Source organism: Callorhinus ursinus, unplaced genomic scaffold (assembly GCF_003265705.2).
Source record: "Callorhinus ursinus isolate GAN/ISIS: 27379988/994484 unplaced genomic scaffold, GSC_fseal_2.0 scaffold7, whole genome shotgun sequence".
NCBI lineage: Eukaryota > Metazoa > Chordata > Mammalia > Carnivora > Otariidae > Callorhinus > Callorhinus ursinus.
In genome coordinates this window covers 10,076,469-10,099,529 of record NW_027397069.1, presented here as the reverse complement: position 1 = coordinate 10,099,529, position 23,061 = coordinate 10,076,469, and the positions used below count along the sequence as shown (strand labels likewise).

Genomic DNA, 23,061 nt, shown 5'->3' with positions numbered 1-23,061 from the left:
GGTGGACACAGAGCAGTTTGCAAAAAATCAATTATTCATTCTAACTGCCCAAAGATTCATGTATTTATCATAAATATTACATGAACGTTTCATTTAACTCATTTTTATACTTATTGGTAAACTAGTAAGTTTGCATTTGACAATAAACACAGAAAAGCATTACTCTTTTACTCCAGCTAAAACATCACTGGTGTATAGCGTGCACTTCGGATTGTGCTGGGGACGCCAGAGGAAATGGCCTTGAACAAACTTAACGCTAAATTGAGTAACTTGAGTCTTATCTTGTACAGGTTTCTAGCTCTCTTGTTGAGTTTCCTCTGATGAGTACAAGATGCAAGATCCGTTCTAACAGGACTCTCCTGCCGCCCCCCCAACCCACCGTTGACGTGGGCTACACTCCCCAGAGCCCCCTGCTCTCTTAGCTGCTGTGCCTCCTGGTTTCTTCCTCGCAGAATCTTCCAGAATTGCTCTCTTTCCTGGGCACGCTGGCCAGGGGTGGGGAGGGGTGTTCCAGGCTTCCAAGCCATTCTCCCGGGCCTCAGGTCACTAAGATCCTTCTCGGCTGTCCCTGAAATGCTTCAACCTCCATCAGTTCCTCCTACTCTACTGAGCTCCGGCTTCTGACCGTTTCTCGCGCACTCTTCAGTGGAGGCTGCACTCCTTCCGAGACGCTCGGCTTGGCGGTAGCAGGCTCTGTGAAGCGTGCTGTTCACCGGTCCATTCCGAGACCTCCACTCCAGGCGCTCGGGCTTCCTGGGACGACGCTTGGCCCTTTATTCGCGGACGCGGCGGCTTCACCTGCCTCTCTAAACAGCACACGGAAAACCTCCTCCTCGCTAACCTACAGCTCCGGGAGCAACCCGAAAAGGCATCCGCGGCCTGCGCATGCGGACTCGGCGGCCACCGCACAGACGCCCCGGGGCCTCCTCCCTCCGACCGGCCACGGCCGTTTGGAGCTCCCTGACAGCTCCACGACCAGCGGACGCAGCCTCGTCCCGTGCCTCCACGTTACCCTATCAGAGATGGGGCGGGGCGGCGGCCCCCGCAGCCTATCAACGCGAACCACGACCCCGGCGAGCCCAGTAGGAGAGCGGCCGGGAAGAAGGCGATTGGGCGGCGGCTGCGCTCGGGGCGTAGCGTCGCCCGGGCCCCGCCCACCGCTGCCTTCCTTCGCTGGGCGCCAGCTGCCGCTTAGGCCTGAGCGAGAGCCGACGGCGGGCGGGCGCAGCTGCAGCCTTAGCGCCGGCGGGGCTGGTGGCCCCGCACCTTCTCTCCCTCTCGCCGCCCGCGCCCTCGGACATGGTGGCCCCCGGCTCCGTGACCAGCCGGCTGGGCTCGGTGTTCCCCTTCCTGCTGGTCTTGGTGGACCTGCAGTACGAAGGTGAGTCCTGTCCTGCCCTGGCCGGGGGAGGTGGGCGCCCGGGCCAGGCCCCCTGGCGCCTCCCCGCCTGCATCCGGGCGCGAGTCTCGGGGCGGCTGGGCGGGAGCCGGGGAGTCCGCGCGGCCCGGCTGGGCCTGAGACCGCCCCTGGGCGGGGGCCGGCACCCGGTTCCGGGTTTGTCTGGGGAAGAGGCGGTGGGACCGGCGGGCCGCCCGGCGGGGACGGACGGGTTCCGAGTGAGGAGCGGGACCGAAGGAGGTCGAGGGGGTGCGGGGGAGCGGGGCACCCGGCAGCGACTCCTAAGAGTCGTGGGACGCGGAGACCGGAGCAGCCGTCGGGTCCCAGCCTTGCTTGGGACCCTCTGGGGACACTTGTCGGTGGTGCTAGAGGAGGCAGTAAAGGTGGCCAAAGGGGAGGCCTCTTTCGCTTTGGAGTTCGGGGGGGGGGGGGGGGAGTGTGTCCGACTGCGCTCAGTGGAGGGGACAGTGTTGACTGTTAAAAGTTGAGTAACCCTCGCATTAGTGTGTATCGTGGATAGAAGTTGTTGGGTTGGTGCGTTAAGGATCGGGTGCTGGAATTCAAGCTCCCGGAGGGCGAGGCACGAAGTTTGTGGTTTTACTACTCCCAGCATGGTGCCCTTCAACTTACGGCTGGCTTTCCTTTTCCGAGTTCTCTGAAAAAAGGTCCCCTTAAAAGGTACGGAACGCTTAAATTAAGCTTGAGTCCTACAGATTGAATTGTTGGCTACTCTAACAGAATAGCAAAAGCAGAGGGCTGTCCCATCATAGATGTCAGCGAGAGCAGTAAGAATTAAAGCTGAAAGTGCCAATTGAACTAATGCTTCCAGCCTGGTGACTGCAAGAAATATTCGAGTGTGATGTCGTATCACATGCACTGATCTGCTTTCATTCCTATGAAAAGGGCTAGTTAGTCAAGGGGGTCACGTATTTCAATATGAGACTTAATGTTAGATTTGGAGGGACTGAGGAACCACAGTTGGGAATTGTTTATGGTAAAATCCCCTCAAAATTCTAAACTTAAAAAAAAAAAAGTAGGGCGCCTGGGTGGCTCAGATGGTTAGGCATCTGCCTCCGGCTCAGGTCATGATCCCGGGGTCCTGGGATCGAGTTCCGCATCAGGCTCCCTGCTCCTTGGGGAGCCTGCTTCTCCCTCTGCCTCTCTCTCTGTGTGTCTCTCATGAATAAATAAATAAAATCTTTTAAAAAAATAAAAAGAAATACACTCTCCACATTTTAGGTCTCATTCATGGCAGTGCTAATATTGTTCTCCTGGTGACCCCATATCAGAACATATAATCGTGACAACATTGGGACAAAGAAGTTGTCTAGGTTGCCCTAGACAATCTAGGGAATTGAACTTTGAATGCCCGGACCACTTTAATATGGGTCATGTATTCCAGTTCTCTTGCATTTTCTAATGTTAACACCCTCTCCGCCCAAGTGTCACATTTTGTCCAGTTACGACAAGTGCTTTATTTTGACCACTTAAGAGAAAGTTGCCTATGTTCTGTTTTATGCTTTTTAAGTTATGAAAGTGCACACTTTTATATGACTTGCTTTTCCTACTAGCTTTTGGACTACCTTTTTGGAATGGCTGTTCTGTAGGACTCAGTACTTCATTTCCCTCCTAGAGTATTTTCCTTAAGAAAAACTTCATTAGAGAGTTTTTCTGTGTAGAAGGCATTCTCAGAGGAGTGCCAGAGTGCTGTTCTTGAGGAGCATTGCCTGTATGAAGTATCAGGGAACCTGGTACAGGTAGTAGGAAAAAAAGGAAAAAGATGTTAAATTCATTAAAGGTCTTCTGTGTGCCAGGCGTCTTTCTATAAGTGAGCTCTCATTCATGGAGGTATGTGATACTATTTCTACTTTACAGATGAGGGAACTTTAGCTATAATGTCACAGAGCTGTTAAATCCAACAACCATAAGTTAAACTCAGTTATTTGACTCTAAAGTTCATCTTGTGTATCATGTGGGCCCCAGCATTTGTAAGTGGTGGCAGCTGAGAGAAATCAGCATTTTTTTTTTGGTTTCTTTGCCACTGGGGGTAATGAGATGATTTCCTGTCATGTTAATACAGTGGTTCTCAAACTTGAGTGTGTATCAGAATCTTAACTGGAGGGCTTTTTAAAGCAGAGTGCTGGGTTCCCCTCTCAGCATTTCTGGTTCAGTAGGTCTGGGTGGGACCTGAAATTTCACATTTCTAAAAAGTAATCACTGGTGAGAATCACTGGTCTAATAAGTCATATAGAGGAGTAAAGTTAGGTGTCTGCATGTACTAGACACTAAATTTGGTGATGAGGATATAAAGGTAAGAAAGAACCTTTGACCTGAATTGACACACTGTGAACTCCTGTTTTCCAAAGTAAGTTGTGTTTGGTTTCAGTAACCTCAGAGTTCTCCAGGGGGATGTAGGTCTGAGGTTCAGAGGGAGAGGAGATGAAGGAGAAGGGTGTGAGAATAGTGAGTGTGAAACACAGAGTTGCATGCGACAGAGAGGGTCACCAGTAATTAGCTTAGTTGGCCTAGTTTTTTTCTGATTTAAAAATATTCGTCTTTGTAGCCCCCCCGCCAGGCTTTTCTGTTAATTGTGATCCAAAGAAAGAAGACTATGTAATAGTCTTATGAATTGAAAGATTACGTCTTTTAGCACTGTCTTTCAAAAAGGCCTTTGAAAGAAGTCCAAAGCACTAGGTTAGGAATAGAATTTTTGGAGCAGAAAGAAAACTTTAGTAGTATCTAGTATTCTCATGTTACAGATAACATAGCTATTTTAATTCTTTGCTAATGGTTTGTTCTGTGTGGTGCCTTGAGTAGGAACACAGCCTTTTATCTTTTTTTTCTTCCTTAACATGCTTCCTGGACCCAGTTTTTCTGTATTTCACTGAACTGACCTGACTAAACCATTTATTTGGCCGTAGGTAAAGGATAGTTGGAAATCTGTAGGTATAAATGATACTGAAATTTTTATATTCATTTAACCTACTTAAAATATGCTTTGTTTCTCTAGGTTTTTCTGGTATTATTTAAATTTGTAAAGAAACATAAAGTAGGGAAAATGAATGACTTTTAAGTAATTTATACAAACTGAGTATTTTAGTAGATGGTCAGATAGCTTCTAGAGTTCTTTTAATGTGATAGGCTATAGATAGTAGTGTAAAAGTTCCAGTTCACTTGACTAGCTAGCATTTGCTGAGCAAGGCCCTGAAATGCAGTAAAATTTTTTCTGTGGGACAGGGGTTGTTGTTCTGAGATGAGATTCCCTGCAGTAATTATTAGGCTTTATTTTCTCATATGAAGTGAATTAATTGTGTTTAAGTTTAATTTCTTTTGTCATGGTTTTCCTTTGATTAATGTCCAGCAGTTTATCTTTGTTTATATGGAAATATGGGAACCCAATCACCTGCTCTTTAGAACTAAGACATTTCAACTGTAGATTTATTTTTCTTTCAAGATCTTTAGAAAGCTGGTTTAAAAAAAAATGTTTTGTACATCTGATAAGTTTGTGTCATTTGGGGTTCTGGAATATGGGAATCAGCGGAGGCTTACACTGTAGTGCTTTCTGGTGAGATATAGTATTGAACTCATGGTTTTGCCATTGAGTTTACAGACCACTCGAGGGTATAAGACATGCTTTGTGAAGTATGCATGTCCTCTTCCCTCTTCTCAATTTAGATTTATTGGTCCACCTTATAGTCACTCCATTGCAAACATCTTTTAGTTTCCTTGCCCCTGTATTTTGTTTTACTCATGTGGCAAAATTTGACACCTGTGAAACCCAACTTGGCCAACTTGTTTGTTGTACCTCAGAGTTGAACATGGCTGGAGAAAAATGGAAATAACCTTGCTGACTGGTCTCACTGTAAGCATATAATCTCAATTTCAAATGCACACTCAATATTGCCAGCATTCCTACAATTCCCTAATATGTCCATTCCTGAAAAGCAGCATTTCAGACCTTTTCTTTTCCTTAAATCTCCAATGTAACCCCCCCTTTCCTCCCTCTGAACCTACCTCATTCTTTTAGACCTTGTCTTTATTTGAGAAACTGAAAGCCACCACAGGGCAGTTTCCTTTTCTTTCTTCCACTAAAGTCACCAGCCTACCTATATTTATACCCAGTCTGCTACTTTTCTTATATTAAAATGGATAAAGCATCTCTATTCCTGGCAAAATCCAATTCCTATACTTATGCCCCGGATTCCATTTCCTCTCATCTTCTGAAAGTACTGCTCCTAGAGTTAGTGTGTCTCTCCTGGGTCATCACTTTGTTTCTCTCTGTGGGATCTTTAACATCAGCACTCCAACGTGTTGTAGTGTTTCCATCCTAAACTGTTCTTTGATGTCATGTGTCCCTTCAGCTACTGAACTGTGTCTTTGCTTCTGTAGACAGTAGGACTTTGAAGAGCTGCTGATAGTCTCTATTTCCTCATCTTCTGTTCTCTCTTCAACACGTTCCCGCATGATAACTGCAGAGCCTTACTGTCTGACTCCTGCTTACTTACACCGCTTATCGTAATCTTCCCCTCATCATTAGGCTCTCACCACACCAACTTCTTTAATTTATTTTATATATATATATATATATATATTTTTTTTTTTTAGAGAGGGAGAGAGCAGGGATGGTGTGGGTGGGTTGGGGAGGGGCAGAGAGAGAGGGAGAGAGAGAATCTCAAGCAGGCTCCATGCCCAGCACGGAACCTTTTGCAGGGCTCAGTCTCACGACCCCAAGATCATGACAAGAGCCAAAATCAAGGGTCGGATGCTTAGCCGGCTGAGCCATCTGGGCGCCCCCACACCAGCTTCTTTTACTTTCAAGTGCCAACCTCATTTCTGACTGATTCTTGCTGTCCCCACCATCTGGAAAGCCTCACTTGAGGTCTTCAAATGAACATTCATATTTCAGAGAGGCCTATCCTGACACACTATGTAAAAAGGACTCTCTTCTTCAGTTAATAGTTTCTGTTTACCTTTTTGAATTTACTTCTTAAAACTTCACATTGTCTGAATTACCACATTTACTTTTCTTTCCTGCCTGTTCTCTCTAGAATATAAGCTTTGTGGAAAGGGCTCTTGTCTCTACCTGAAACACATTGACATGAAGTAGATGTGCAATAAATATTTTTTAAATGGATGAGTGAAGTTGACTATTTAAGCTCGTTTTTTTTTTTTTTTTTTTTTGCATGGACTCTTCTAAACTTATTTTCTAAGTTGAAACTCAAGGGATACTGTCAAAACGTTTGTGTTCACAGTTAACTGAAGCAAAGACAAGTAATGTCCATTGTAATTGAGCAAACCTGGTTACAACAGATTTTATTTTCCTAGTTCACTTAGGAAGATTTTAGTGCATTTAGTTCAGATGTACCGCACAACTACTCAGTCTTTTCTTCCTTTCAATTTGGCTCAACCACTTTTTGGGTCATAGTGACTGGAAAGAGATGCTTAGGGTTTCCGCCTCAGTGTATTTTTATTGAAACTGTTATGTCATCAGTCCTTAGTTGCACTTAGTTGCACTTCTTGCTCTTTCTGTGGCCAATTTCCACTTTTTCTGTGTTTTTGCCATGAGACTTCTTTTAGACTCTACCCCATCTTGCTTGAATCTTGGATTCAGATCAGATCTATTTCAAACAGTATTTTGTCTTTTTTGCCTCATGTGCCTTTGTAGGATGACCTTTGCGTTTTCCTCATCCATCACATTCTTTTTTTTTTAAGATTTTATTTTTAGTAATCTCTGCACCCAACATGGGGCTCGAACCCACAACCCCAGGATCAGGAGTCACACATTCTATTGACTGAGCCAGCCAGGAGCCCCTCTTGTCCTCATTCTGAGTGCTCCAATCTGAATAACCACACTGGGCTTGCTACCTGCTATGTCACTTGGCCTTAGCTCGAACCTTAGTAATTTGACCACTAGTTCTTGCCTTTTTCATTCTTGTTCTTGAACTCTTGATTGTGACTCTCACCACGTCATATTCTTAACCCCTCATCTTTACATTTTTTTTTTTTTTTAAGATTTTATTTATATGCCAGAGAGAGAGAGAGCACAGGCAGGGGGAGCAGCAGAGGCAGAGGGAGAAGGAGGCTCCCCACTGAGCAAAGAGCCCAGTGCGGACTCAATCCCAGGATTCTGGGATCATGACCCAAGCCGAAGGCAGACACTTAACCAACTGAGCCACCCAGGTGTCCCTCAACTTTACATTTCTTAAAATTCTTTATTTCTTGCCAAAATGTGATGATTCTAACACTAACTTCCTAAAAAGACTTAGCTACTCTACCTTTTTCCTTACACTTCCTGTATATTTTGCTGACCTATGGTTATGCTCATCTAAGGAGAAACTTATTGTTTAATGCCGATTAGGCATGATGTTTGGTTGCTTTATCTCTTAGAAAGTAGGAGACTGCTCTTGTCCCTGTCTCCTAGTATGTGGCAAAGGAATAGAAAAGTACCCATGGCTCAAAATAGGGTTGAGATACTACAGAAACAGCCACAACTTACAAATAATTTTTTCTTTTTACATATCAGTGTCTTTATGAATGTTTGGTAGTATCAGTTTGATTTGATGATTGTTATTATGTACCTTGGATTCTCTTCTTTTTTTTTTTAAACTTTTACACTAAGTATTTTATTGTATGCCTCTGTCAGTGTATATAAAATAATTACCCTTGTGAAATAGAAATTTATGAAAATTTAGAGAAGTAGATTTAAGGACTGATAAAGGTAGAAGTTTCATGTGGCACCTGTTTAGGGATAAGTTTTTGTACAGGCTTCAAATTTAGTTCTCCTTTGAATATTCACCGGTTCATGAAAAGTGGTTTAGAAAACCATCCAAAGATTCATTTTACTACAAAAAAGAACAGACTTTTTGGGGTCTGAAGGGATTCCTACTTGAAGTTACTCCAGTCAGCAGGGGGTTGTGTTGAATAATCTGCAGACAGAATTGTTTCAAATCTGCAGCTGCCTGGGAAACCTTCAGGTGGTTGAGCCCATGCTGGAGGAACTAAACCAGACATCAGTTCTATTGATTGGATGACTTGTGATACTTTTAAGTCAGAAGGAAGATGGGTACACTCACTCAGTGAATATTGAGTGTCCAATTGTGCAAGGTATTGAACTGAGTGATATAAAGAAGAAAAGATGGTTTCTTCTCTCAAACTCACTTTTTATCTGGATTGGGGTATCAGGGGTTATGAGAGGCTGGCAAACTGTGAAGGTCAATATATTGAGATGGTGGTATTGCAAAGTGAAGTCATGTACTTTTGAGTGTGGTGATGTCACAGGAGCATAGAAGGGGCTTTCGCCACCCTCTCACTGCAGTAGTTAGAGGGGGTCTCACAGAGGAGCCAGCATTTGAGGGCAGAATCCTGTTGGAGGAGGAGCAATTTCCCAGGGGGCAAGTGGGAAAGGTCTTTTCATGGAACAGCAAATGCAAACTGATGTGGCATGAGAATATAGTCTGTTCAAGGAAGTACAACCAGTTCATTATGGTCTAGGGGTGTAAAGTAAGAGGTGGAGGAGTGAGGGATGATGAGGCTGGACCCACATCATGGGATCTGATCATGAAGGGTCTTGTTTGCCTTTAGATCTGAAGGGGTTTAGACTGAATCTAGCCAGTGATGTGAAAATACTGCATAATTTTTATTAGGAGTGCATTTTGGAAGGATTGCTCTGGCAGCAGCATGGGGGCTGGATTTGGTGGAAGGTGGGGGGGAAGATCCCAGTTAGGAGGCACACCATCTTTTGCAGGGAGAAAGGAGCCTACACAACAACACTTACACTGTGGCAGAATCTGTTATGGAAATGTGACCAAGATGCACTGAAGGAATAATAATTCTGGATGATTGGGGTAGGCCATGGAAGATTTTCTTAGAGGAAGTTGTATTTACTTACACAATATAAATGGAAATTATATTGGATAAAATTATAACGTAATAAAGATCCGAGTTTTATTCAGAAGGGAGAGAAATCTGGAAACCTCTTTTAATCCTAGAAGGTGAGAGAAATTTAGTTTGAAGAGTAATTTAACTTTTGGGGTGACAGAATGACCTAACATTTTTGGAGGGCATACCAAATTTTATTTGAAGGACTAGTACAAATGAAATAACTTTAAGTGGATGTTTTGGTACAATTTAGAGAAAAGGTAAAGGTCACCCCTGCATGCATGCCTGGCCTTGGTGACCAAGGAAGTCAGCCCCATGGCTATGAGAAGCCAGCCTAAGGCTTAGCTCTTATTGTCCTGTCTCCCAGAATACACTTACCAAAGTGATACTCTGCCATACCAGATTCCAGGGTCCCCATTCTTTGATGGATTTCACCTGCTCATTCAAGTAATGAATGTCAATGAAGTCACATTAATAGGGGTCATTTTTGTCAGTGACCAGTTGGTGCAGTTCCAGTAGTGACAGATTTATACTTTTTTTCATGCGTAACATTTGCACACTCCATTGCATTTAGACAGCTCTCCCAGTTAACTGTGGTTTGGTTTCTTGATATCCTGAAGAATTTGGGATTTGGCCACCTTGTTGGTCTGCAGCTTCCTCACTTTCTCAAGCATGTTCCCTCTGTTGAGGTTGGTGAAAATATTTGGCAAGGTTCTTCAAAGTCACACCATTGGGGTCAGAGCAGTAAGACATGGGCAGGTAGACATAGGAGGCATAGAGCTCCAGGTTGATCTGGCAGTTGATGGTGTCTCTGATTCCTGGTTATAGTTTTGGCACATCTGTAAGAGGAATGCATAATTGTGATGGGTGGCCAAGAAGGGGTCCTCTGAGGGCACTTTGAGGAGGTGGTAGAGAGCCGGTGGGTTGAGCTCTGGTTCCTTCCAAGCACTGTGAAAGCAGGAAACCACAATGACTCTCAGTGAGGAATGTCTATCTTGAAATAGCTTGATATAACAGTTCAAAGAACATTGCAAATGCATTCTTGCCTCCCACTAAACTTAGGTTCAGATCAACCTTGGAGGTTGCAAACCATTCTGCTGAAATGTTATATTAAATGATGGGTTGCATGAGTGAAGCATCCAGGGCTTAGTAACCGTGGAGCACCTAGCCTGGATTATAGGGGAAAGGATCATGGGCTGTGCTGAAAAGAAAGCTGGACTTTGGAATTGAATCTTGTTTTGACAGTTACTGTGAGTCTTCCAGCAGGATGAGTTGGAGCCTAGTTTCCTGAGTTATAAGAGTATGAAAGATGTTCACTTTCTATAGTCATTGTGAAAATTAAGTGAAATTATGACACTGAAAGTATCTAGCACATAATAGGTTCTTAATTCTTTCTGTGTTACATCTTTCGTGTTAAACGTTTTCATAGTTGGATAAGGAAAGCATTTTGACTAATAGTTTATCACATACCCAAATTTCTTCCTTCCTCAAGTAATGGAATCCTCTATTCAGTGCGTTGATCTGATCTTTCCTTTGAGAAAATGTGATAGGGAAATGTTTGAAAGCTTATGCTATTCTGACTACCCCCTTCCTACCCTCTGTGTTTTGAGAATACACAGAGTCCCGTCAACGTGCCCCTATAATTACTTGTACCCCCTGTAATAGGCTGAAGTGTTCCAGAGTTCAAATACAGAGCTTTCATCATTCTTATTTGATTCTCAGTCATTTGTTCGTGTAATTTACCTTGGTTTCTATATACCTGTTTCTCTCAGCATGAGTGATGCACAGATTTTTGTTTTTACACTAGGAACTATAAATGTTTATGGATGGATAGTTCATATTAGAAATTATATTTAAAAAATGAAAATGAGCTATCTTTAACTTTTTTTTTTTTTAAGATTTTATTTATTTATTTGACAGAGAGAGACACAGCGAGAGAGGGAACACAGGCAGGCAGGGGGAGCGGGAGAGGGAGGAGCAGGGAGCCCGATACGGGGCTCGATCCCAGGACCCCGGGATCATGACCTGAGCCGAAAGCAGACGCTTAACGACTGGGCCACCCAGGTACGCCTTTAACTGTTTTAATATCCCCGCCCCTAGTCCCTTAAAGAGATTTAATATAAAACTTTATTATGGAAAATTTGACACATTTACAAAAGGAGGGAATGGTATATGAACCCCCAGGTACCCATCTCCTAGCTTTAACAGTTACCAGCTCATGACTGATCTTATTTTATCTATACCCATGGATTATTTTGAAACCTATCATACATGCCATCATTTCATTCGTAAATATTTTAGAATCTATAAAGGCTAAGTACTGTTTTAAGTGTTAGGATCTATCTCACCTATATTCTCGGCAGTATCTGATTACAGTGCTGTCCCTTTGAACTATAGTTTAACAAAAACATTGAGGTTGGGTTTTGTTGTTTTGGGGGAATCAAACCATTTTATTGAGATGCTTTGGGGAAAGGTCAAAGGGTAGGAGGACAGTGACATCTGGACCGGAATCTCCCCAGCTTCACAGTCGCTGAAAGGAGGATAGGTTATTTTGCTTTTCTTTCTTGACTTAATTACCTGCTTAATTGTAAAATATGTCTGTAGTGTTTACAAATATTCTTTTAAGAGTTTTCAGTTGCAAGTGATTATTCAATCAGGATCATCTTTAACAAACACGTTCCTCAGTTCACACTATTAAATTTTTACTGTATTAGTAGTACATTAATACATTTTTACTGGAAAAAAATATAGAATTACATGTTATATATATATTTTATTTTATTTTTTAAATTTATTTATTTGACAGAGAGATAGAGAGCACAAGTAGGCAGAGCAGCAGGCAGAGGGAAAGGGAGAAGCAGGCTCTCTGCTGAGCAGGGAGCCCGATGCGGGGCTTGATCCCAGGACCCTGGGATCATGACCTGAGTCGAAGCCAGCCGCTTAACCGACTGAGCCACCCAGGCACCCGTATATATATATATTTTAAAGCATAAAATCAGAGTACATGTACTGTTAGGCAACTTGCTATCCTTAGTTCACATTCCCACACTTCTTTCCATCCTGGCTTGCTTTGAATCTTTTCCACCCTGTGGCCACACAGCCCTGGATGGGATCTTTTTAAAATGTAAATCACATAATGAGTTCCTTGATAAAACCCATTCTAATGACGTCTCTTTTTACTTAGAATAAACTGTAAATTTCTTACCAGGGCCTGAAAGGCCCAGTGTGATCTACCTTGCCTATATTCTCTGTCCTTCCTGATATGCTTGAGCCTCCTTTTGATTCCTTGAAGGTGTGTTCCCCCATCATAACACTAAGCCCTTTGCACTTGCTCTGTGCTCCTTGCCTGGTCATATTTTGGCTTGCTGGAGGCATTTGTCATTCAGGATCCTCCCCCCACCCCCCACCTCCATTGTCTTTTAACTCAAACATTATCTTCTCAGGGGAAACTTATTTGACCCCTTTGTCTATATTAAGTCTTCCTCCTCCTTTCCTCTGGCAGCTTGTCAGGGCATTTAGAAATGGGTTTATCTGTCTTTTTATCCACTGCAAGAGCAGTAAGTGCAAAAATACTTGGTCTGGTTTTTATGAACGCTGCATCTTTTGAAGTTGTAAGAATGTCAATTATATTCATTTTTAGAAATTTTTTTCCTGTTTGTCCCACTTATTTTTTCCCCTTAAATCTCTTATTTGGTGTTAGTTTCTTAAAGATTGATTTTATCATCTTTGTAAATTTCAGAATTGCTCATTGCCAATCTGTGAATACTGACTGTGGGAGAAGACTCATTGCCTGGCTGGAGGCCGGGAAATCCAAGGGTTCCTTCCTTTTCCTTGTGTCAGAGTTTGGAGCACTCAAAGAACCGCATCCACCTCCATGGCACCCTTCCCTCCGGAAGGTGTTTGGATGTGATTTTGCCCACTAACCCTATCCTCTCCTTTCCGTGTGTTTTTTTTTTTGTCCCCTAAAATGTCTGTTTTTCTGATGGCCATCCTCTTTTAGAAGTCCCCCCCACCCTCTGGAAAGGTTATGCATGTATTCTTTAAATAACTTCTGTCATTTCTGGAATTTGAGCACGTTGGGAGATAGGCTCGTGTTCTCAGTTGGCTGTCCTGATCTAGTCCCTGTGGTCCACTTCAGAACATTTTTTTTTTAATATATGAGATTTTTATCTGCTGGTTTTCTCTTTATTGAAGGGATTTAAATTTTTTAAAAAACTTGGTTTGGGAAAATCTTAAAAAGTAGGGAGAATAATATTGTGTACCCTGGTGTACTTTGCCCAGCTTCAAAAATTATCACCGTATGGCCGATCTTGTTTCACCTGTACTTTCATTTTCCTTTCAAGATTACTTTGAAGTCAGTCCCATTCTTCGTATTATGTATTCTATAAAGACTTCAGTATGTTGCAGAGATGCCAGTGTAATGCTCAGAAGCAGCCTGTCTTCCTGCAGTCACTGCTGGTAACCCTGCTGCCTAGAGGATTCTCACAAATGGCTAAAGCCTGGCGGAATTTCCTCCTTGCGTCTTCGGAAAAGACCACCCTATTCATCTCTGTTATGGCCACAGTTTGACACATAGTGTATATTCAGTATCATTTGTTGAATGAAATATATTCGTTTCTGTAATCTTCATTATGAAAAGCCCGTTATATTTTTGGATATGGTATGGAATTAGGTGGAACTACAGGTGACCTGTCAGAGTAGAACTGGTTTCTGAATCTTTATTGCATAGTGAATTTTCAGAGCAAGAGTCTATATTCTCATTTTAAAGGGGAGAGCAAATGCTTTCCTAGCCCATTGAAAACTCCAACTAATTTCTCTAAGTGTTACCCATACAGTCTTAAATGGTTTAGACATCTTTATGTTGTTGCCCCAGACAAACAGGGCTCTTCAGGACCCTAAGTTTTTGAGGCCATCAAGTTAAGGTTCCCTCCTTGCCTCTCTCCCCTTCTTCCCTTTCTTCCTTGCCTGGAGGGGTCCATCAGGGACCCAAGGAAATAAGATACCGTGCAGGAACTAGGAACACTGAAAGCTGAAAAAGCTACTTTGTTCAGTAGGGCAAATAGCAAGATAAAGTGAATTTCTTTCAGCTCTTTGCTGTAGCAGAGGAAAAGAGTTCAGTTGCTTTTGCTGACTAAAATGGCAGGCACACATAGTTGCTCTCACATAGTTGCCGTGGGCATCCTGGACTCTTGTTCTTTCTTCACTTGGCTTCCACATCCAGTCGCTGTAAGCCATGTGTAGTCTTCTTTCTCTCTTCTGTTTCTCTGAGCAGTCTGTTCTTCTCTATTTCCATGGCTACTCCACAGTCAGATCACCATCACGTCACCTGGATTATTGTAACATACCTTATGGTTTCCCTCTCCCTCCGGCTATTTATGAGACTTACCTAGCACCTGAAGCGACCCACTCCAGAATAATGAAATCATGACGGAGAGGACAGCTACCCGAAATGTAGGACTTTAATTTCTCTGAAAGCCTCCTTAATTCTCTTACTTATGGGCATTTAAATGCAATGTTCTTTGTGTTTGGAATGTTGGTTTTTTTCCCTGTTAAGACCTTTTGGTCTTATTGGTGGTATTCCCATTTTTCCTTCAGGTTTCAGGTAAGACCTCAGGAAACCCCCCCTCAGTGTTGTCCAATAGAACTTTCTATGATGATAGGAAATGTTCTGTATTGTTTGCAGTGTTTCCTGTACTATCACTAGCTTTCCAGCACTTAAGCTGTGACTAGTGTGACTGAGAAATTGCATTTTAAATTTCATTTAACTATAGGTGTTAGGTGCCCTAACTTGTGTCCTTACAGAATCCAGTGTGTGTTCCCCTAACGCTATATATTTTCCTAAATTTTTATTATTAAACATTTCACAAAGTTGAAAGAATTTTTTAGTGTACATTCCTGTATCTGTCACCTAGATTCTACCATTAATACAAGTACCATACTTGGTTTTAACACATATCCATCTGGGCCTTTCTCTATCCATCCATTAATTCTTTTTTAAAAATACATTTCAAAATAATACCAGTACTCATTCCCCTAAATACTTTTTTTTTTTTAAGATTTTATTTTTTTATTTGACAGAGACAACGAGAGAGGAAACACAAGCAGGGGGAGTGGGGGAGGGAGAAGCGGACTCCCCGCTGAGCAGGGAGCCTGATGCAGACCTCCATCCCAGGACCTTGGGATCATAACCTGAGCCAATGGCAGATGCTTAACGACTGAGCCACCCAGGCACTCCTTCCCTAAATACTTTAACATGCATATCATCAACAGCTTTTTTGGATGTAAAGTTTATGTGTAATTGTCCATATTTTAAGTATCTATTTGCTAAGTTTTGATAATTGCACATCCCAGTGTACCCCATACCTCTATCAAAATTAGAACATTATCATCACCCCAGGAAGTTCTCTCTTGCCCCTTCCCAGTGTGTCCTTTCTCTCACTTTCCCAAGAGATGACTGTTCCAAAGATTTTTTTTTTTTTCTGCAGTGTCCATTTAACACCCTGAATAGCTTAACATCATGCTCACTGTAAAAGAGAAATGCTTGGCTTCTTAGTTTCCATATGCACCCTTCTATACACATTCAATTAAATTTTGTGTTTGATTTTCAGCTAGATCAGCTCTGTGGCTACCCAAAATAGATTGTTTTAGGGCTGCCGTGGAAGCTCATGGAGACTTTGAGCTGAGGGATCAAGCTAGCAGGTTCTTTCTCTCTGTTAAGTGCTCTAGTACACTTAAAAGACCCCACCCCCCCTGCTCCCGCACCACAGTCCTTACCTTCCTCACTATTGTCATTCGGGTCAAGTGCAGCAGCCTTGGTTTTCCAGTTAGCTTGGTTTTCCAGTTAGCATGTGATTACTGTGTACCACAAATGGTATCGTGATTAATTCTGATTCTAATACCTGCTATGGATTACTGACATCTTATTTCTCATTGACAGTGAGCTCAGCACTGCACTCAAGAGGCTCAAGGGCATGACCAAACCAGTTCTCAAAACCTATCTTTGGGGCGTCTGGGTGGCTCAGTCGGTTAAGCGACTGCCTTCGGCTCAGGTCATGGTCCCAGGGTCCTGGGATCGAGTCCTGCATCGGGCTCGCTGCTCGGCGGGGAGCCTGCTTCTCCCTCTCCCTCTGCCTGCCACTCCCCCTGCTTGTGCTCTCTATCTCTCCAACAAGTAAATAAATAAAATCTTTAAAAAAAAACAACAACCCTATCTTTGTGGGTCTAGGACCACTCCCCAGTGCCAACAGTACATAAGTCTGGGTCCATTCAGGAGACCAAGACCACAGAGTACTTTAAAAGAGGGAAGTTTAATATAAAGAATTGTTAAGTTTTGATAGGAGAATAACTATAAAGATGTAAACAAAGCTCTACAGGATATTCCCCAAAGAAGGGCCAACTGAGAGAGGATCCCCCTACTCAAGTCTGGGGTTTAGATTTTATTGGAAAAGTTACAGATGCAACCTAAAGTTGCTGATAGAAAAATTTGCTGAGTTGCTGGGACTAGAGCTGGTCCACTGTAGCTGAGCAAGCAGGAAATAACCTTCTCAGGTATAGGTGAGCCTAGGTTGGTTGGCCTATGAGTATGGGAAGTTGGGGTGCTGTTGTGGGCATGCAGCCTGGAGTGTATGATGTCCTCATTGGGAGATAGTGCCCGGTCAAGCCAGCCAGATTGCTGAGGGACTGGACCTGTGGGCATATGGCTAGGATAGGGCACCATTGGATATCCTCCCATTTGCACCATGCAGCAGGAGCCAGAAAAAAATAAAGACAGCAACAAGATCCAGAAAGCGTCCTTCCTGCAATGCCCCTTTGGTACATTTTACTGTGACAGAGTGTAATATTGTGCTCAGTATAAAGAAGAAATGCTTAAAAACCAGTCCATTTTTAAAGCCAGGTACTGATGGATGAATTGAGAGCAGAGAAAGTAGCACACTGATAATTGTCATAGACAGTCAGATCATGTTATTCTACTCAGAATTCCTCAGTAGCTCCCCATTTTACCCAGAGTGAAACCAAAGCCATACAGTCAGGCCCTCATCTTACAGTACTGTCTTCCTGTTGCTCTGGGGTAGCCATCCTGGTCTCCCTGCTGTTTCTGGACATAACCTGCCATGCTCCTGACATAGGGCCCTTGCACTAGCTGCTCCTTCTTGGAAAGCTCTTTTTCTATGTATCTGCATGGTGAGTTCCTTACTTTCCTTCAAGTAAGTCTTTGCTCAGATGTCAGTTTCTCAGCGAGGCCCACCCTTGACCACCTTGTTTAATACTGAAAGCCCCAGCACTCCTGATGTCCTCACATGGTTTGACTTTTTCCGTGATACTTTTTACCTACCATGCTTTGTAATTTATGTATTTCTAAAGCCTGTCTCCTCCCTCCATAATGTCTAGTGCTATGAGTGGCAGAGGTTTTTGTTTGTTTTGCTCACTTATCCCAAATACCTAGAATAGTGCCCGGTGCATTGTAAATGCTCAATAAATACGTGAATATTAGAGTGGACTCGATATACTCATTAAAATGGAATTCTAAGGGAGCCTGGGTGGCTCAGTTGGTTAAGCGTCTGTCTTCAGTTCTGGTCGTGATCCTGGGGTGCTGGGATCGAGCCCCCACGTCTGGCTCTCTGCTCAGTGGGGAGCCTGATTCTCCGTCTCCCTCTGCCTGCCACTCCCCCTACTTGTGCTCTCTTTCTGTCAAATAAATACTTTTTTTTAAAAAAGATTTTATTTATTTATTTGACAGAGAGAGACACAGCGAGAGAGGGAACACAAGCAGGGGGAGTGGGAGAGGGAGAAGCAGGCTGCCTGCGGAGCAGGGAGCCTGATGCGGGGCTCGATCCCAGGACCCTGGGACCATGACCTGAGCCGAAGGCAGACGCTCAACCGACTGAGCCACCCAGGTGCCCCAATAAATAAAATCTTTTTTAAAAAATGAAATTCTAGTTTAACAAAGCAATTATGATTTTGTTGTTTGACACATTTTAACTACTACTGTGTTATGCAGTTTCCCTTATATTTTGGAGACTGGTTACATTCTTCTGATTGACCAGGGTGATAAGGCGTATATTTTGGGGTCACTTGTACTTCGTAAAACGAAGAACTGTGCTTTTTTGTTACCTTTTCTATGTCACTCTTTAGCTTCTGTGACTCTTCTTATCTGAGCAGATTCCTGAAGCAGATAACTATATATATATATTTTAAAGATTTTATTTATTTATTTGAGAGACGGGGAGAGAGTGCGGTCGATTGGGGGGTTGGGCAGAGGGAGAGGAAGAGCAGATTCCGTGCTGAGCAGGGAGCCCGACACAGGGTGATCCCAGGACCCTAGGATCATTGACCTGAGCTGAAGGCAGATGCTTAACCAACTAAGCCACTCAGGTGCCCCATATTTTTAACATTTTATTCTTCTGAATTAAATCTTGGTCATGGAAAGTTAACTTATTTTTGTTGTTGTTTTTAGGTGCTGAATGTGGAGTAAATGCAGATGTTGAGAAACATCTTGAATTGGGCAAGAAATTACTTGCAGCTGGACAGCTAGCTGATGCTTTATCTCAGTTTCATGCTGCAGTAGGTTTGTATCTTGGAACCAAAACCCTCAGGGGCCATTCTAGTGAATTATAATTAACAGCTCCTTCTTTGGATAGCATTTAAAATAAACATTATTTGATGTTTAAAGAAAACATTTAAAAATATTTGCAGGATTCTGGGTGAAATAGATTAATAAAATAAATGCACAGCACTTAAATGCATATGTATCTAACACGAGAGAATTATCCAGGTAACTTAAGACTTTCTACTGTAAGTACCAAGAATAATTCAAGGTAATTTTGACAGAAAGCTTTTCTCACTGTATTATATAGTTTTTTGCCCCCCTAGAAGATTTCACTGAAGACGGTTTAATTTTCTTGATGACTTGAGAACATTGGTATAGTTATTTTACTTTGAGGCCTTTGGGGGATCCTGTTGTCCATTGCCTCTTCCGTGTTGGCCAAACTTCCTCCATCTCTTAGGCTGTTCTGTTGCTCACTTGTATTTGTCTGTAGTGTCAGCTGTCTTTGCACCTTTCAATCTGTTGGGATCGAGAGAAACGAGATGGCCACAATGAATAGGTTCTAAGTGAGGGCTTACAGGATTTTCTTATGAGTCACTGCATACGCTTTTGTGCTAGGACTTTTTGACATTGACTTTCTGAATCCTTTTTTAAATTTATACATTCTCACCTTTATTTGGGATGGTTAAGAGTGACAAGTTAACTGCGGGGTAATGAGGTGGGGTTTTTTTGTTTTTTGTATATTTTTACTAAGATACAGTTCTGCTCACCAGAAAAATTATCATCCTACTCTTATAATTTACTTTGTAAACAGAACATGATTAGATTTTGGTTTGGCAATATTTTTCTTCATGCTGTTTTGAAAACTCAGATTTTTATTACTGGTGTTATTAGCTCTCTGGAATAATAGGAAACCTAAATTTTAATCTTGGCTATGCCACTTGATAATCCTATGATTATTGGTCAAGTTATGTAAGTAAATTTTGGCTTAAACAAGTTACCTGCATATTCCTAGCAGTTTTCACTGTGCTACCCAAAAAAGGATTTCTTTGTGAAGGTTAGGTGGAGAATAATGTATATAAAGATTTTTTTGAAAATAGGGTACAATCACACATGTAAGGTATGTAGAAATAAAATTTTTATGTCTCTGAAAATTAAGACTTTTAAAAAACAGACTTGATGTGTTAATAGGATTTTCTTAATTATGTGAAGTTTCTATTAGGAAATTTTTTCATTTTGGCAATTAGCTCACCTTGGGAAGTGGTGGGTAATTGGCACAACAATTCACACAAGTTACTTTTCAATAGAGACCATATACCATGTGACCATGTCATTACTGAGGCCACACTTTTCTGGTGATTTGACCTGTCTTCAGTGCTGCAGCATAGTAATGAAAAAAGATTTCCATTATTGTCTTAGATAAAGCAAGTCTTAAAAAAATATTGATTCTTCCCTAGTAGTGCAAGAATATTTGCAGAAACTTATACCTCCTACCTACTTTATACTTTATTATTTGCTTTCTTTAATATCACATTTAGCAGAAACATTAGGGCCATGTAATATTGTTACAGTAGTTTAAAATGACTACCTGTTGTTCTTTAGCTTCAGTGCCATACAAGAATTCTTGAGATGTCTCTTTCCCAAAATACCCAATAAAATATTATTGTAGTCACCAAAAGACGTAAATTAGTAAAGCTAGAACATGGTAATTGATTTATGGAATTCATTGAAGGTAGAAAGCGAAGCACTACTGTATATTCAGAGCTCAGAGCAGTGTCCTGTCTGTCATGATTTGGCGGGTTGCAGCCATTCTCAGATGGTGCCCATGTCATAATTTCTGAGGAGGACCAGTGTAGTTTGGGACATTCATCATTTTAGTTTGTGTAAAACACTGATCATAACTAACTTTAGAAAATAAAGTTTAAGTTGTATATGATGACACTATGTGAGAGATAGTGATGGGGGTGGTGTCATGGTCCATTGAATCTCTTATGAGATGTGTATGTGTGTTTATCAGAAAAGAGCTTTAGAGCCTCCATTTCAATGGTCTCCTTTACCAACATCTGATTTTATAATGACCCCTCTGGCTGCTTCTGGCAGTGCAGTGAGTTAGTGAGCGCCTCTCCCCAGCAGTGAGCCGTCCTGGCTCCTGCCTGGTAGACCCTGCCAAGGGTGCGCTCGCTGCTGCAGGCCGAGGAGCTCTGCTGCGGTGGGGAAATGGCATTCGTGTCTTCACACGTTGCTTTACTTTACACTGACTGTATAAAGAGATCATTAAATGTTTACTCATTTATTATACTTCCCAGCTGCTCAGTTTTGTGATGTACTTTATTTCTTTAACTTCTGTGATTAGAAATTGACAGTAGGGTTTGTAATAGAATTTGGCTAGCAGCCTTGTGAGTTATCGAGGGATTGTTTTTTATTATAATGCTATAGTTGACATTATTTATGGTTGTGGCACCCTTCCATTTTCATTTTTGAAAAATTACTAGGTGCATTTTGAAAATTGGGCTTGGTATGTTTTATGATTACATTTTTAACACAGTAAAAGGTTTCTGTATTAAAACTCAGTAGCAACACAAATGGTTTCTACGGTATGGTACAGATCTATCAGTGATTTGATTTGAAGTTTTTTTGTATCTGGCAAATGAATATTTTTTGGCAGGAGTTTTAAAATTTGGAAGTGATGGAAACATTCTTGATCTCTTGGAAACTGTGATTTAAGGAAGAATGTTGATTACCACTTTCTAATTAGTCTTCTGAAACAGTTGCACTTACCTCCGTGTTTTGAAGCAGACACAAGTTTTGTTTAGAGATTTATCATTAGAGGGACTGCAGTGCAGTGTGAAAAATGCCCTTTTATTCCTGCATCATGATCTTACGGAGACAATGAATTCTAGGATCTGAAATCCCTTTTTTGACAGACTTAACAGAATGTCTTAGCTATCTGTATCTGGCAGGAATGAATGTCTAATGCGGTGGATTAAGTGGTGGGCATTTCTGAAATGATAGGTTTCCCCATTTGCTTGGGAAGGAAATCAGCATCCCATTTATAATTTGCTAAATCAAAAAACAAAATCCATGTCTACATTTATTTGTCACTTAAACATATCATGATGCTTTCTCATCACGTTTGTACCTCATTTGTGAAATGGGGATGGGCATTACTAGTCACATCTAGACAGAAGGGAACAAAGAGTACTTAGTAACTTTCCAGACGTCACATTCTAATTCAAAAGATCGTGAACTTCCTAGGGATAGGTAGAATCTTAGTATTATTGTTATTATCATCATTATTATTTGTATTGAAGTATAATTAGCATACAGTGTTATATTAGTTTCCATTGTACAACATTGATTTCACAGTTCTGCACATGATCCAGTGCTCACCACAATACGTGTAGTCATCTGTCCCCATACAGTGTTATACAGTATTGTTGACGATCTCCCCATGCTGTACATTTCATCTCTGACTTATTTACAACATGACTAAGTTTGTGCCTCTTAATCTCCTTTCTCTCTTTTACCCATCTCTCCACACCACCCCCAGAACCACCAGTTCTCTGGATCGAAGAGTCTGTTTTTTTGCTTGTCCTGTTTTTTAGATTCCACATATAAGTGAAGTCATATGGAGGGCGGCTGGCTGGCTCAGGTGGTAGAGCGTGTGACTCCTGATCTTGGGGTTATAAGTTCACGTTCCATGTTGGGTGTAGAGAGTACTTAAAAATAAAATCTTTAAAAATGAAATAGATGAAGTGGCGCCTGACTGGCTCAGTCAGTGGAGCATGCAACTCTTCATCTTGAGCCCCACATTGGGTGTAGAGATTACTTAAAAAAAAAAAAAAAAATCTTAAAAAAAATAAGTGAAGTCATATGGTATTTGTCTTTTCTGACTTATTTCACTTAGCATAATACCCTCTAGGTCTACCCATGTTGTTGCAATGGCAAGCTCTCATTCTTTTTTATGGCTGAGTAATATTCCTCTGTGTGCGCACTTGTGTGTATCAGCCACCATCTTAAGGATAGGTAGTATCCTATTTAGTCATTATTTTATTTTTTATTTTTTTATAGATTATTTATTTGACAGAGAGGTAACACAAGCAGGGGGAGTGGGAGAGGGAGAAGCAGGCTTCCTGCTGAGCAGGGAGCCCGATGTGGGGCTCGATCCCAGGACCCTGGGACCATGACCTGAGCCAAAGGCAGATGCTTAATGACTGAGCCTCCCAGGTGCCCCTTAGTC

At 42.0% G+C, this 23,061-nt stretch overlaps 1 protein-coding gene across 1 annotated transcript in view; it reads left to right on the top strand.

Moving 5' to 3' along the window:
• The first annotated feature begins 1,165 nt into the window (after window positions 1-1,165).
• DNAJC3 (DnaJ heat shock protein family (Hsp40) member C3) overlaps window positions 1,166-23,061 on the top strand; it is a 69,331-nt gene continuing 47,435 nt past the window's right edge. Inside the window, exons 1-2 of the mRNA XM_025874670.2 lie at window positions 1,166-1,381; window positions 18,732-18,842. Coding sequence (XP_025730455.1) covers window positions 1,300-1,381; window positions 18,732-18,842 — 193 coding nt within the window. The 5' untranslated portion in view covers window positions 1,166-1,299. The remainder of the gene's footprint in view (window positions 1,382-18,731; window positions 18,843-23,061) is intronic.